The 14,415-nt window shown below is 35.6% G+C and overlaps 1 protein-coding gene across 6 annotated transcripts in view; it reads left to right on the top strand.

Annotated features, from left to right (window-relative positions):
- Nucleotides 1-8,692, top strand: part of EPHA7 (EPH receptor A7) — a 172,150-nt gene extending 163,458 nt beyond the window's left edge. For 5 of the 6 annotated variants that reach the window (XR_014840107.1, XM_021090161.2, XM_005659302.4 and 2 more), the window contains exons 15-17: nt 2,091-2,284; nt 3,578-3,733; nt 5,157-8,692. Coding sequence is in view for 4 of the 6 variants with exons in the window: in XM_021090161.2 (XP_020945820.1) it covers nt 2,091-2,284; nt 3,578-3,733; nt 5,157-5,271 (465 nt within the window). In the remaining 2 variants the exon portion in view is untranslated. The remainder of the gene's footprint in view (nt 1-2,090; nt 2,285-3,577; nt 3,734-5,156) is intronic. The other variant, XR_014840101.1, reaches the window with a different exon arrangement.
- Nucleotides 8,693-14,415: the final 5,723 nt, after the last annotated feature.

Here is a 14,415-nt window from a genome sequence, read left to right as displayed (position 1 = left end):
AAAGTCATAAACAGGGAAATTTTAAAAATTCTGTCATGTGACTTCCATTACCATTTGACACTAACGCTGATTAAATTCACTTAAGGTAAGGTGTTTCCTCCATAGCTGTTATTAATAATACAGTCCCATAAAAATATGAGACTTTCTAAAGACGTAACTATGAAATAATGACACCATTACTATAGTAATTACGTCATTACTACTGAGAGAGAGAGGAGGAAGGTGGGGAGAGAAAAAAAGACCCTTATACATATGAGAAAATATTTCTACTACTTGAGCATATTGTTTTTAGGAAAAAATATCATCAGAAAGTGGTCACTAATTGGCTGTACGTATATGAGAAAGAGTCTAGGTTGTTGTCATTTTAGTTTTCTGGCTGGGGTGACTAGAAGTGTCATTAATTGAAAGAGTGAAAGGTTTGGGGAAAGGTAAAAAATTCAATTTTAAATAAAGAATGATGTTCCTATGGAAAATTCAGGGGAAGACGTCTAGGAAACTGATGATCATATAACTAGTGCTTGGAGTATAGCTGATTTACAATGTTGTGATTTCGATAATTTCTGCTGTACAACAAAGTGGTTCAGTTACACATATACACATATCTATTCTTTTTCAGATTCTTTTCCCATATAGATTATCACTGAATATCGACTAGAGTTCCCTGTGCTATTATATAGTAGGTCCCCAATGACCAGTCATTCCATATAAATAAGAGTATGAATACACTTTATCAATTTACATATATTAATTTTCTTTAAGGAAAAGTGGACTCTCTCTTTTTTTTTTTTTTTTTTTGTATGAACGATTTACTCCAAAAATTCTTGATGCTAGCAACTTTATTTATTCCATCCTCCAACCTTTTACATTTTAATGTGTTGGTCTTGAGTGTCAACAAGCATCTTAAGGATCTGTTTCCCTACAAATATTAAGTTCATCAACATTTTTCACACCAGCTTTGTATGCCTACTTTAGAACTATTTTCTTCAGAAACTCACGGTTACCTCTTTTTTTTTCAAAGTCATTTTTTTTCCTCTACATTTCTACTATTATGTTAGTATCAAAGGATTTGTTAATCCCTCCTAAATAATAGTTTGATGTTTTACAAGTCTTTCTTATTTGTGTTTGTTGCTTTCCTGTTATTCTCCCTGTGCTGCTCAGATCTGTAACAATTTCTGATTTTTAAAATCTATTTTTGCTTTCCATATAAATAAAAAACCCAAGTCTAAATAAGTAGACTTTCTGATTGCCATGTACAAATGTTTATGGAGTCTTATTTTGCATTAACATTCAAAGCTTGAAATAAATAACTTAGGCTGTTATTAGATATAAATAGGCAGTGATGTGCTGATAAAAAGTTTAACAGCCAATATTCTGAATGGGAAGACTCTTGATTTGTAACCTTTCCCAATTTCCTGGTATAACCTTTTTTCCACCTCACTCCTGCAAGGCTGGTTTCAGTCTACAAGTGTGAGGTCCCTGGACTTGGAATTGGGGATTTATACAATCATCTTTATGAGTAGTACACCACTGTATCTTATAACACTATACACTTCATATAAGCTCCATATTACTTAAAATAACAGTGTGGCTGGTAACATTTTCTGTCATAGTACATTCGCCTGTTTTGATGTCTTGCTGAAAAGTATCATTTGAACTCTGCAAAAAGTGAAGCTTTTGGAGAAGGTGCTAATTCTGCGTAACTCAGAACTTTCTTTTAAAACCTGAGGAATTTATAAACGTATGGAAAATATGTACATGCATGGCTATATACAATAAAAAAGTTCCATAATATATTCTCTTTTGAAAACCTCTGGGATGACATTAAAAAAATTTTCCATCTGTTGCACCCTGGGTGAACTTAATTGCTGCTCCCTATTGCTGAATTAACTAGGAAATGTCATCATACCCTGTACTTCATGGTCCCCTTAATAGCATGCTTTATATTCATGGATATTTTGGAAAAAAAATAAGTCTTTTGCATAGCAGTGTGCTTTACTCTTATCTAGATCAATCACTTTGCCTACTGGGCAATTCATTTTATTATAATTGAACCTCAGTCAGTAATATTTTAATGTCCTTTTGGCTGTTAGGTTATCAAAGCAATAGAAGAAGGTTATCGCTTACCAGCACCCATGGACTGCCCAGCTGGTCTTCACCAGCTGATGCTGGATTGTTGGCAGAAAGAACGTGCTGAAAGGCCAAAGTTTGAACAGATAGTTGGAATTCTAGACAAAATGATTCGAAACCCAAATAGTCTGAAGACACCCTTGGGAACTTGCAGTAGGTAAGAAATAACTAAGGGAATGAAATCTGGGAGAAATTCAAACATTCACATGAACTATTTATGTCCTATGCCCCACTCCAATGGCAAATTGACATTTGTATTAAATCGTTAAAGTCCATATTAAATGTGTTATGTTACAGAAGTTTTTGTTTTTTCATTTCAGATGACTTACATTAGGTAAATCAGTATTTAAAGTGACCAATTATTATTCTTTTTTTAAAAAATTTATGATCAATATCACCATCATTTGGGAAAACTTTCTCAACTGGATTTGTGTGATTAGGTGGCATTTCACATTTGCAAACTATTATGATGATTATGTGAGTTTAATTGCTGTTGCCCTAGTTTTTAAAATTATATCCATATTATCTACTTAATTGATTGGCTTTGAGTGTAATAGTAAAATGATTCCATGAAGTTAAAGTTTATAAAAGTAAAATTAAATGGATGATTTAAGACTTATGACTATTAGAAAGAGCCTAAATGCTGCCACATTCCTTCTTCACATGCTCCATTGTAATGCATAGTGGTAGTTATCAGGCTTCAGCTGCCAGGTGGACTTGAGGCTCCATCTGTAGTGTAGTCAGTTTGACCCTTGGGGAGGTGAATGAATGCACAAGGCACTCACAAGGGTGCTGTTAGTCCAGCTGATGCATCATGTTCTCAGTAGTACCCTCGTTAGTCTGAACAAGTTAGTCCACGTTCAGATGAGCTTCCTTTACTCTCGGTTACTCTTCGAGAAGCAGACACTTTACCGATTACAAATACTGTTGGCTGTACTTTTGAAAATGCATGGAAGATGCAATCTTCTGGCCATCATCTCTAAATAAAATAGAAGTTTTGGGATTTTTAGTTATTTGGGCAGTATTTATACATTAGATTTTTTTTTTTTTGTCTTTTTGTCTTTTCTAGGGCTGCACCTGCGGCATATGGAGGTTCCCAGGCTAGGGGCTATTGGAGCTATTGCTGCTGGCCTACACCACAACAATGCCAGATCTGAGCTGCATCTGCAGCCTACATCACAGCTCACAGCAACGCCAGATCCTTAACCCACTGAGCAAGGCCAGGGATGGAGCCCACAACCTCATGGTTCCTAGTCAGATTCGTTAACCGCTGAGCCACAACGGGTACTCCCAACATTAGATTTTTATTAGCATATCTGTTTGTTATTATAGCATCAAGTAAAATATATAATTTTATTCTTTATATCCTTATTTTTGTGGGGGCCAAGATATATTTTCTTTAGTAGTTCATGAAAAAAAAATGGGTTTTTTTTGTTCCATTTTTATCTAGGCCAATAAGCCCTCTTTTGGATCAAAACACTCCTGACTTCACTACCTTTTGTTCAGTTGGAGAATGGCTACAAGCTATTAAGATGGAAAGATATAAAGATAACTTCACAGCAGCCGGCTACAACTCCCTTGAATCTGTGGCCAGGATGACTATCGAGTAAGCTTAAACTCTTAAAATTATATTTAAGAATATATCAGGTGCAATACAAGCTTTATACACATATCAAAGAGTTATGGACCACAAAATCAGGGAGAAAAGTATCTCTTTACTAAGTGCCTACTATGTCCCAGGCATTTTGCTAAATAGACCTTTGAACATACAGTATCTTTTTTAAACTTGATGACAACAGTTTTATTAAGTCAGTAATTTTACACACAACAAGGCTAAGGCTCAGAGAATTTAAATATTTTCCTAAACTAAGTGGTAGCTAATTTGTCTCCACAGCCAGTGTTCTAACCATCACCCAGTGAGACTTCCTCTTTCATAAACCACTGTGTTATTTAAGTTCCCCGTCACTGGGGAAACTTTCTTCATTGCAAAAGAGGATGTCTTTTACTATGTTTGTATCAAACTTTAAAAATCTCAAAGTTTCATACCCAATACCAAAACACATTATAAAGTCCAATATGACTATTTTTTGAAGAGGTCAAAGGAAGCTTACTTCAGATATCCACAATAAGAATTTAACTTACATTTCAGAAGATAAGTGATTGATTGGTTCAAATTTTTTATTTTAAACTAAAGAATGACCTGATAAAACAACTTTTGAAATTGCTGTGAACTGGAAATTAAAAGGACTACATTTTTCTTTCTGGCTCCATCACTGGTTATATGGTCTTAGGAAATACATTTAGTATTTCTGAACTTCAGCTTCCTTGGCTGTGGCTGTGGCATAACTTTTATGGGTGACACAATTCCTCTCCATCAGTGTGTTTGAAGATGGGAAACAATTATCAAGCTTTTATTAGAGGGATCCTATTTATGTACTATTGTGAGAAGCATTTCACATTTTTTAGATGAGGAAAAAGACAGAAATCACATACTCTTTACTGGCATGTCAGGAAATGGCATATACATGAATTTCAGCACATGTATGCTGTCTTCTTTGCTTTTCTGCTAATCATCACATGGGTAGAGCTGATGTAATTACACCTGGCTCTCCAAAGCAATCTACTCCCCTGAAAAACTTTCTCAAAATCTTCTTAGACCACTACAATGCTGTACATTTTTAACTTCACTTAGGTTCCAGAATACAACATTTCAAATAAAATTTCCCAATCTTACTTTAAGTTAAAAATAATTTTAAAACTTTGATCATTTCTTATATAAAGGTTAAAGAAGTTTAAATATAACTTATGACAAACTGAGGAGTAGGTTTTTCCAAAGGAGAAGGTTGATGCAAGTTACCAACCTGACCCACTCTGGGAATAGGATCCAAATATCTAAGAACTCAAAGTTAAGATCTTTTTGCCTAAGATAAACCAATTATTTATTTAACCAATTACTGATGACAGTTTTGTACCAAATAAATTTTTTTTTTCGTATGGTAAATAATGAAAAATGCATTTGTCTTTTTCAGGGATGTGATGAGTTTAGGGATCACACTGGTTGGCCATCAAAAGAAAATCATGAGCAGCATTCAGACTATGAGAGCACAAATGCTCCATTTACATGGAACTGGCATCCAAGTGTGATAAGCTTATCTCCCTTATGAGGGAGATTATGGACTATGAGAGAACAGTACTGGCCTTCAGAATATGCATAGAATGCTGCTAGAAGACAGTTGATGTCCTGGGTCCTTCCTACAGTGAAGAGAAGATTTAAGAAGCACCTATAGACTTGAACTCCTAAGTGCCACCAGAATATATAAAAAGGGAATTTAGGATCCACCACTGGTGGCCAGGAAAACAGCAGTGACAATAAACAAAGTACTACCTGAAAAACATCCAAACACCTTGAGCTCTCTAACCTCCTTTTTATCTTATAGACTTTTTAAAATGTACATAAAGAATTTAAGAAAGAATATATTTGTCAAATAAAATCATGATCTTATTGTTAAAATCAATGAAATATTTTCCTTAAATATGTGATTTCAGACTATTCCTTTTTAAAATCATTTGTGTTTATTCTTCATAAGGACTTTGTTTTAGAAAGTTGTTTATAGCTTTGGACCTTTTTAGTGTTAATCTATGACACATTACTACACTGGGTACCTTTGAAAGAATCTCGAATTTTAGAAAAAGCATAGCATGATTGCAGATATATCTCTGTCAGAACATTGGTATCCCTTTTGTGCCATTTAATTTTGTTTAATCAGTGCTGTTTTGATATTGTTTGCTAATTGGCAGGTAGTCAAGAAAATGCAAGTTGCCAAGAGCTCTGATATTTTTTAAAAAGAAATTTTTTTGTAAAGATCTGACAACACACTATCTTTTCAATGGAAAAAAGCAATAATGATCCATAAATACTATAAGGCACTTTTAACAGATTGTTTATAGAGTGATTTTACTAGACAGAATTTAATTAAAAAATTCAAAAATTGTAGGTTTATGATTATAAAAAAAAAGATGAGGCACTTCATCTAAAGAATGTTGGTGAAGGCAAGTCTCTGAAAGCAAGAACTATCCAGTGTTATCTAAAATTTAATCTGAGCACATCGCCATGTTTTCAATATCGAGACATTAGGAAATTTAGGAGAAATAGCTGACATATATTTTATATTCTCTTCTGTTTAATGCAGTCCAAACAGGAAAGGGAAGAATTAAGTTTTATATTCAAACTCTGAAGCATGATAAAAGGGGCAGTTCACAATTTTCACCTTTCAAAAACAAATTTGCTGCACAGAACATCACCATGGCAGTTTTTTTTGTTTAAAGTCTTTTTTATTTGTGAACGCTGATGTGAGAAACTTGTTAAATGAAAGAACTCTTTTTACTATACAAGGAAGAGGTGGAAGGATCTGGGTTTTTTTCTTTAAGCTTTATTTATTAAACCATATTATTTGATTACTGTGTTAGAATTTCATAAGCAATAATTAAATGTGTCTTTATAGATGTTTCAGGAATGTATACATATTGTGAGTAGTGCTTTCAAAAGTTACGAAAATCATGAACTACCCCAGAATTGAACTGTTGTATTTCCAAAGAGAATTGGGCTGTTTATAATGATTTTAATAGAGAAAGATCCCAGGGATCGGTCACAATTGGTCTTGTTTGATAATGTGGGCATCCACAAACAAACAAATAACAGAAACAAAACCTGTAAATGTTCCTTTGTAAAACTTGTAAATTTTATTTATACTGTCTTGTTTTGTACACACATTTCTCTGTAGTGGGCTCTGAATACATTGAAAATGCACTATATTTTTCTATTTTACTTGCAGAGCATCACAAAAGAACAGGTATTTTCAGTGCTACATAATGTGTTTTCCCACATTTAGGACCAAAGATGGCTATAGAAAAACTCAAAATGGATTGCTTCCCAAAACCCCTCCCCACCCTTTTTTTTTCTTTTAAATCACTGTACAGTGTTATTTGATATTTTAATTTATTTTTTGATTGACTAGAAAAAAATCATTTTAATTTCACTAAAATGTTTTTTGTCCCTAAGGAAAAATAATCTGTAAAATAATTTTAATTAGCGTAATACAGTCACCTAGACACTTCCATTTGTAATCTTTGTAATAGACTGTAAATATATTTTTGGAACTATAACACAATGTGCTTGAGGGTTATTTTTCAGTGTCTGCAGTGTATACAAGTGTTTATACTAAGTACAGCACTTTACAATTCAAATCAGTAGCATTGGCCTTTGTGAGAATGAGTGAAAGAGTTTGAGTGAGTGTTCTTAATTCCGTTTGGATTCTGGACTCACTAATAATGAAGTTCTTTTCTTGTTCATAGCTTAAGGTGCTTATTTTTTCTATTAAACTTAAATTAACAAAAAGCCATTCTAGAAATAGAAGACATAGTATGGTACATGCAAATGGTGTCTTTCCTGCTTTTTTCTAGCACTAGATTTATAGTTGAGTAGTCTTTCTTGAGTAGAAGGGCAGAATAAAAGTTTTTTTGAGTTTTTTTTTCAAAAATAACTTTTTTCTTCAGCAATATACCTCATCTGCCTTAAATTTTTTACAGCTCTTTACAGGGAAAGGGAGAAGGGATGGGAAAGACACACAGCACAATAGGAAGGGTATGATGACACCACTCTCTCTTTGGTAGGTTTCTTTTCCCAATCAACATTATGATTTTGAAATACATGTATGTGAAACAGATATTCAGAGAAACATAATGAACATTGTAATGCTGATTGTAATACCGTCTTCCGGAAAGAGATGAAACACTATAATGCTAAGAATGTACAACTTGCACCTTGGAAACTTCTTTTTGGATAAATTAGTGCTCAGGGGAGGAAGGGGAGAGAAAGCAAACGTCAGAAGTAGGATTCAAACATTATAAAAATGCAAAAGGAAACGGCCTCCTTGCTTTAACAGAGCCACCTTTTTTAGAATGCTGTCTTCACATGTGACTTGTGTTTTGCATTCAGGACTGAAATAAAATAACTTTTATCACATCTGAATCTAACGTTTTCTCAGCAGTTGATCTGGGCCTTGTTTACTAGGACTGGTGGTTTATGCTTGTCAGAGCACTATGAGTTGAATCATATTGTATACTTATGTAATCTACATTAGCTAGTACTATCTAGGACTATATTTTAATTGCTCCTCTTATCCGTGTTTTTAAGACAATTAAAACGGTGTAATTCACCTCTCTCTTTTATTTAGGTAATGCTGATATTCTCCCTTTTGTTTCCTGAGTGGCCTAGAATTGTGCTACTCACTGATGTGCATGTTCAAATAAATTACTGATGTGTATTTTTTTTGCTCTATGTGGAGAAATCATGGGGAACTTGGGGCGAGATGTGCTTTTTGTTGGTTGAATTTGTCCCTCCTTGCCTAAGAATTACTACAGGGGTCATCTTTTTATAAGGACAAACTGCTTTTGAACAGTGTCTTCAATGTATCAAGCACAAATAACTCTTTCTTCAACACGAATCATAAGTCTCTTTTTACCAGCTTAAAATAATAAACGAGTCTATTAGACAATGTAAAGAAAATCCTGTCTCCAATCATTGGCGGATTCCTTTATGTCCCTTACTCATTCTTTATTTTCTTACACAATGTCATGAAAGAAGATGTTTAGAGTAAAGGTTTTATTGAAATATTTCAGTGGACCAATCAGAATATGAGAAAATGAATAATACCCTTTGCATCCCCTTCCTCTCCTGCACACTGACTTCATTCCACTCTAATGATTACAAAATAACAAGTTAAGCCTATGTCTTCAAAGAGCCATACTGTCAAACATTTTAGTTTTCTTCCTTTTCGAATCTACAACACCATGGTGCTAACAAGAAGACTTGTGTGGGAAAGGTAATATTTTGTCATCGGATGCTGACAAATAGTTTATACATTTAATATGATACAGCAACTTGGAGAGTCTCTGCATTTAAGATGCTGCAGGATGCAAAGATAAAGTCCAGAGCAAATGGGAAAAGGGATAAATCTGGTTGTCTGATTGAGTTGCTTATCAATGCACTGACTTAGTGTTCATACCAACTTGCACGTAAAGTGAAGAAAAATAAGCATTCCTTTCCACAAACTCTTAACAAATACTCAAACGTGTTTCAAAAAATGAGACCAGGCAGATACCAGATGAGGTGCCATCACTGGTTATCACACTTGTGATGCTGAGACTCAGGGTTGACTGAACTGAAATTGAAAGATAATCTTGAAGTCCTGGCTATCCCTGACTCTTCAACAAGCAATGTCCTTGCTAAGTTCACACAGTGATAATTATAGAGCCTGAAACACTGTGGGACAGTCAAATGATCTCTTAAAGTGCTGAATTCATAAGTGGTACAAGAATACACTACCCTACCTGCATTCTTTTTCCTCCAAAAGTAGAAAGCCATTATTAAGGATATACAAGTTCTATCACCAAGTAAAAAACTAGATTTTAATACTTTTGGTGATCATCAGTAACAATTTTTGGTTGAAGCATTTTTATCTTCTACTGTTACCTTTCTTTTATATTGAAAGCTGCAATGAAAACTCAATATTGACTTTGAAAAAAGCTTCTGAGAGGGATCAAAGTGGCAATCAAATTCCGAAGTTTAATTCAAAAGATTGTAACTACTGATATCAACAAATAATAAGACAGTGAATAGTGACTGGCCAAATTTTAAGGGGCTCTGAAAGGAACAGCATGCCTTTGTGGCAGTGGCTCTTCAGTAGCACCCACCTAACTGCCCTACTGTCCTGTCTAATGTATCTTAGCAGAGCTTGAAGAATATGAACAGAGTATAAAACATCTCAAAGGGATGCTTCTGTGAGCCTTGTTAGACTTCAGTGCTGTAGGAGGGTATTTTTTTCAAGTTCAGTGATTGAACATAATTAAACCTATAATTAAACAGTAAAAGACCCCTTCTGATTGACCTTGAAGTTAAAATAAATGTAATTAATTGATCTAATTTAATTGGACCTATTTCACAAAGTTTGGTAAGTAGCACTAAGGAGTCTAGTACAGTGTTCCACAGGTCTCTAATAGCACTAGAAATTCCTTAGGTGTGTAAGGTTCTCAAACTGCAGGCGTTTGATGATTTGGGGACAGTAACAGGTGAGGCGTTATTTTAAACCTCCCTGAATGACAAAAATACTCCATCAGCGAATGGCTGAACAACAAACTCAAGAAAAGCAAACAGAGAAAATTAAGCTACATATGTAGAACTAGTGTTCATATAAATCATGGGTTTTAAAAAATATTTTATAATCACAAAAAGGAGGCAAACAACTCACAAATGCTTTTTAAAGGTGACCTGAATTTGCAGACATTTATTATACTGACGGTTAGACCCTACAGCAAATTTCAAGAGAAAGTTCTAAATTTTACCTGCTTTCTCTCTGTTAATTAGCTAGAGGTAAGCACTTATAAGACTGAAAACCAGCCAGAATATGTGGCTAAAATGTACTATTTCCAGATGAAAGGGACCTACACCTTTCTTCAGGTCTGACATTTGCAGGAGGGTTTTCAGGCATCTGATGGTCCTCCGTTATTGTAACTCCCGGTTTCCACTTAGATCGTCACTCCTTGCAAGCTGAGCTCCAACTATATTCACTGGAACCCAACTTAACATAAACCACAGGAATCTGACTCTACAAACAAACCTGCTTCGCTTTACCTGAGAAATTGGAGTTAATGCATGGGCTCCTGCTGCTATTTCAAAGGTCTCCTTCCTCGTAAAGGAGTACGTGTCAGCCTGCAGACAAGGAGCAATTAAACCTCTTTTGATCTCTTCAAAAACAAAAGCAGCAAACACCAAGTAACACCATCCTTCAGATTTGCAAAGAAGCAAGTAATATTGTATATGAAAGTGTATGTAAAAGGCAGGGATGAATTGCAGGAAATCTGGAGAATCTGAGAGAAATCTAGGAAAAGCTGAGTTTAACAGAAGAGGCAACACAGAGCTCTTGGCAATTATGACCAGAAAAAAACTGGTGTGGTGGGAATGGAGTTTACAGAATCAAGGTCTGGCCATAGTGCTTGAAGAGTGAAGTAATCACTCTCTGTTTCCAGATCAGAGTAATAGATTAGACTTCTTCGCTTCCACAGCTTTGCTCTCTGTTCTCACAATCTCTCTCACTTTTCTACATGGGGGGAAATCTCTCTCCTTAAGACACAACTCAAAAGTTGTTTGCTCCAAGCCTTCACTGACACCCAAGAGCCAGGATCCTCTCTGTGCTTTGCTTATGCTGCTGGCGCTCTGATTATCCTCCTGTGCTCTGTCAGGTTATTTGTGTGTGTGTGCGTCTCTCCCACTAGATCAAGTGCTCTTGGAGGGCAGAAGCCAAATGGAAATCTTTGTTTTATATCCTTTGGGATTTAACAGTTTCTGGCACTCAGTAGACACTCTATAAATATTTTAGAATCCTTGAAGTGCAAATTAATTCAAATCTTTTTTTTTTCTTAAAAGGTAGCGTGGATCAGGTGCTCTGAAGGATAAATGGGGTGCAGTGAAGGTGGTAGTAAAACCGGTGTTGAGGGAGAAAACTAATTTCAGAGCATGGATGGATGCCTCTGTGATAGGCTGGGGCAGCAGGAAAGCCCAGGAGACTGAGGCAAGGAGCGCAGAGAGAGGGACCTGGGTAAGAAATGGAGGTGGGAGGAGAATGATTAGTAAATAAGCACAAATAGCAGGATCTTCCTGAGGTTGAAAAAAAAGTAGGCAGTTTCACTGGTTATAAATGACTAAGATTAAAAAAGAATATGAAATCAAGGAGAAGAAACTGGACTTGAAGAGAGAAACAATGAAGAGCTATTTATCAGTATCTGGTCTGACGAGGCAAAGACCCAGTGAGAATATTTTTTAGGGAATAGCGATGGGCAGAAAGATGTGAGCTGTGATTCTGAATATTTTAAAATTAGGCCTATACAAGGGAAAAGAATATTTTCTTCTTCTCTCATGAAAAAGTCCCTCACCTTATCTCTCAAATTCAAGATTGCATCCTAACTATATAGTTAAGTAAAAATAAAGCAGAATTTTTGGGCCAGCCTGTAGGTCTACTTCCCGTTTGCATCAGGAAATGACAGCAGAGTGTGATAGCTGACAGCAGAGGGTTTGAATACAGACCACGTGGGACTAATTCCTATCAGGACATTTGTATTGCAGAGGAAATGATTGAATTTCTCTGTCTTTTTTTCTCCTATTTTACTTGTAAAATGGGACTGAAGAGGACCCACTTCAAGGGTTGTCAAATTTGTTTATTGGTGCCTGAAAAATACTTGGAACAAATATTAAGTTCTCAGTACAAGTTACCTCTTATTTCCCTGGGAGATATTTTTGTCTACATTTCCTTCTGTCTACCTATCTACTTAAACACTTATAAAAATGCATTCATGAATTCTGAAATAACTCACAAATGAATTTTAGAATATAAATTATGTTTTCCTCCCAAATTTCATCCTTATCCTTTCTCAGGTTTTTTTTTTTTTTTTTTTTTTTTTTTTTTAATCACTCTTGACCCTATCTCTCAGATCAGTACCCAAGAAGTCAAACTTCACTCATCCGGCCATAAACAGTTGTTCACTACATCCAACTGATCTTAGCTTTCTGTTATCTCTGGAATCTAGCACCATTTTCACAGCCACTGCCCTAAATTATGTTTTCATCATCTCTCACTTAGACTAATGTTACACCCTCCAATGTGTTTTTCTTTCTCTAATCCTTTTTAATTACGACCTTCAGCGTCATTTCTTTCACACGTATTTGATCGTGTCTTCCTTCAGTTTAAAAGAATTTAATGGCCCCTCACTGATCAGAAAACTGTACTCAGCTATGTAACCTCACATCCACAGTTGGGATCCTGCCTGCCTGATCTTCACCACTATCCCTGCCTGCTGGACTGAACCTCTTATGACTGCAGCATTCACAGCTCTTTCACGCTCCCTTGTCATTACGAGATTTCCAAGAGAAGTAAGTGAATGCATTTTATTCCTCCTAGTATCTTCTGAGACCAACACAGACTTTTTTCCCTTTTTAAGGCCGTACCTGCAGCATATGGAAGTTCCCAAGCTAGGGATTGAATCAGAGCTGCAGCTGCTGGCCTACACCATAGCCATGGCAACACTGGATCCCTAACCCACTGAGTGAGGCCAGGGATCAAACCCACATCTTCGTGGATACTAGTTGGATTCATTACCACTGAGCCACAACAGGAACTCCCACAACACAGATTTAAAAGCTGGTGATAGCTTCTATTCCTATACCATGGAGCAAGAATATATAATTATCTTTAAAGCAAATACTGGACAAAAATTTAAATTTGTGGAAAAATACATAATCGTCCTCAATTTATAATTGATATTACAATGTCATTTTTTCTACTTTCCATGCATCGCCTTCAATGACTTGGACACACCTCTAGAAACTGTACAACAGATCATTTGGTTAATAAACATTGCATTCTGAGTTACAGTAGAATATTACATCTATGTGATTATATGTTACTTTACATGTTCTCTCATTTAAATATGTTTCACATTTTAGCTTCCCTTGCTCCTTGTAAGTAGGAGTGGTGGGGAGAAGGCTGCAAGACTTTATTCTACCACCTGATCAGAGAGTCAGAAAACCTTCTCTAATATGCCATTACCCAGTTGTTATATTTCATATTGTGTCTATGTTGCCTCACAGATAGGAAGCTGAATTTTTGTCCAACTCATATTTCTACCAAAGCTGGCACAGAACCTTGCAGATTCCTAAGACATGTGTGTTGAGTGATCAAGAGTGAGGTGGCCCTCATGCCAGAGACTGAGGCTAGCAGTGGGTCATAACCTAATGTATGAAGACTCTTCTTAAAACTGAGCCTCTTAATCATTTCCCTCCTACTGAAGTGTGTCTCATTTCAGCATCATGAAAGTTTCCCAGATGCTGCACTATGCCATTCCTCCCTCACATGGCCCTCATCTTCATGGACCTGCAAGAACCCCATTGGAAGCCTAGAGAACACAGGAGCACAGTGATCTACACACCTCCAAGCATATACTTCAAATGACATCAGCAACTGAATATCACATCTTAATTTCCAGTTGGATAAAAGCTTCATATTATATTCAATTAACTGCTCACAAACTTTTTGGATTGAAAAATAGGCATGGAATTTCAACTTCATCATTCCAAAATACCACTCTGACTAGTTAAAATATGGCCACTGACATACATCTATATATTTCTTCTGCCCATTTTTTTTTCCAAATAATCAAGCTAAAACTTTATGTAAGTTA

This window comes from Sus scrofa, chromosome 1 (genome assembly GCF_054392235.1).
Source record: "Sus scrofa isolate SSC_HxYL_T2T_F1_AM1 chromosome 1, Sscrofa_HxYL_maternal_Yorkshire_Landrace_v2.0, whole genome shotgun sequence".
In the NCBI taxonomy this organism is placed as follows: Eukaryota; Metazoa; Chordata; class Mammalia; order Artiodactyla; family Suidae; genus Sus; species Sus scrofa.
This window is presented reverse-complemented; position numbering and strand designations above follow the sequence as displayed.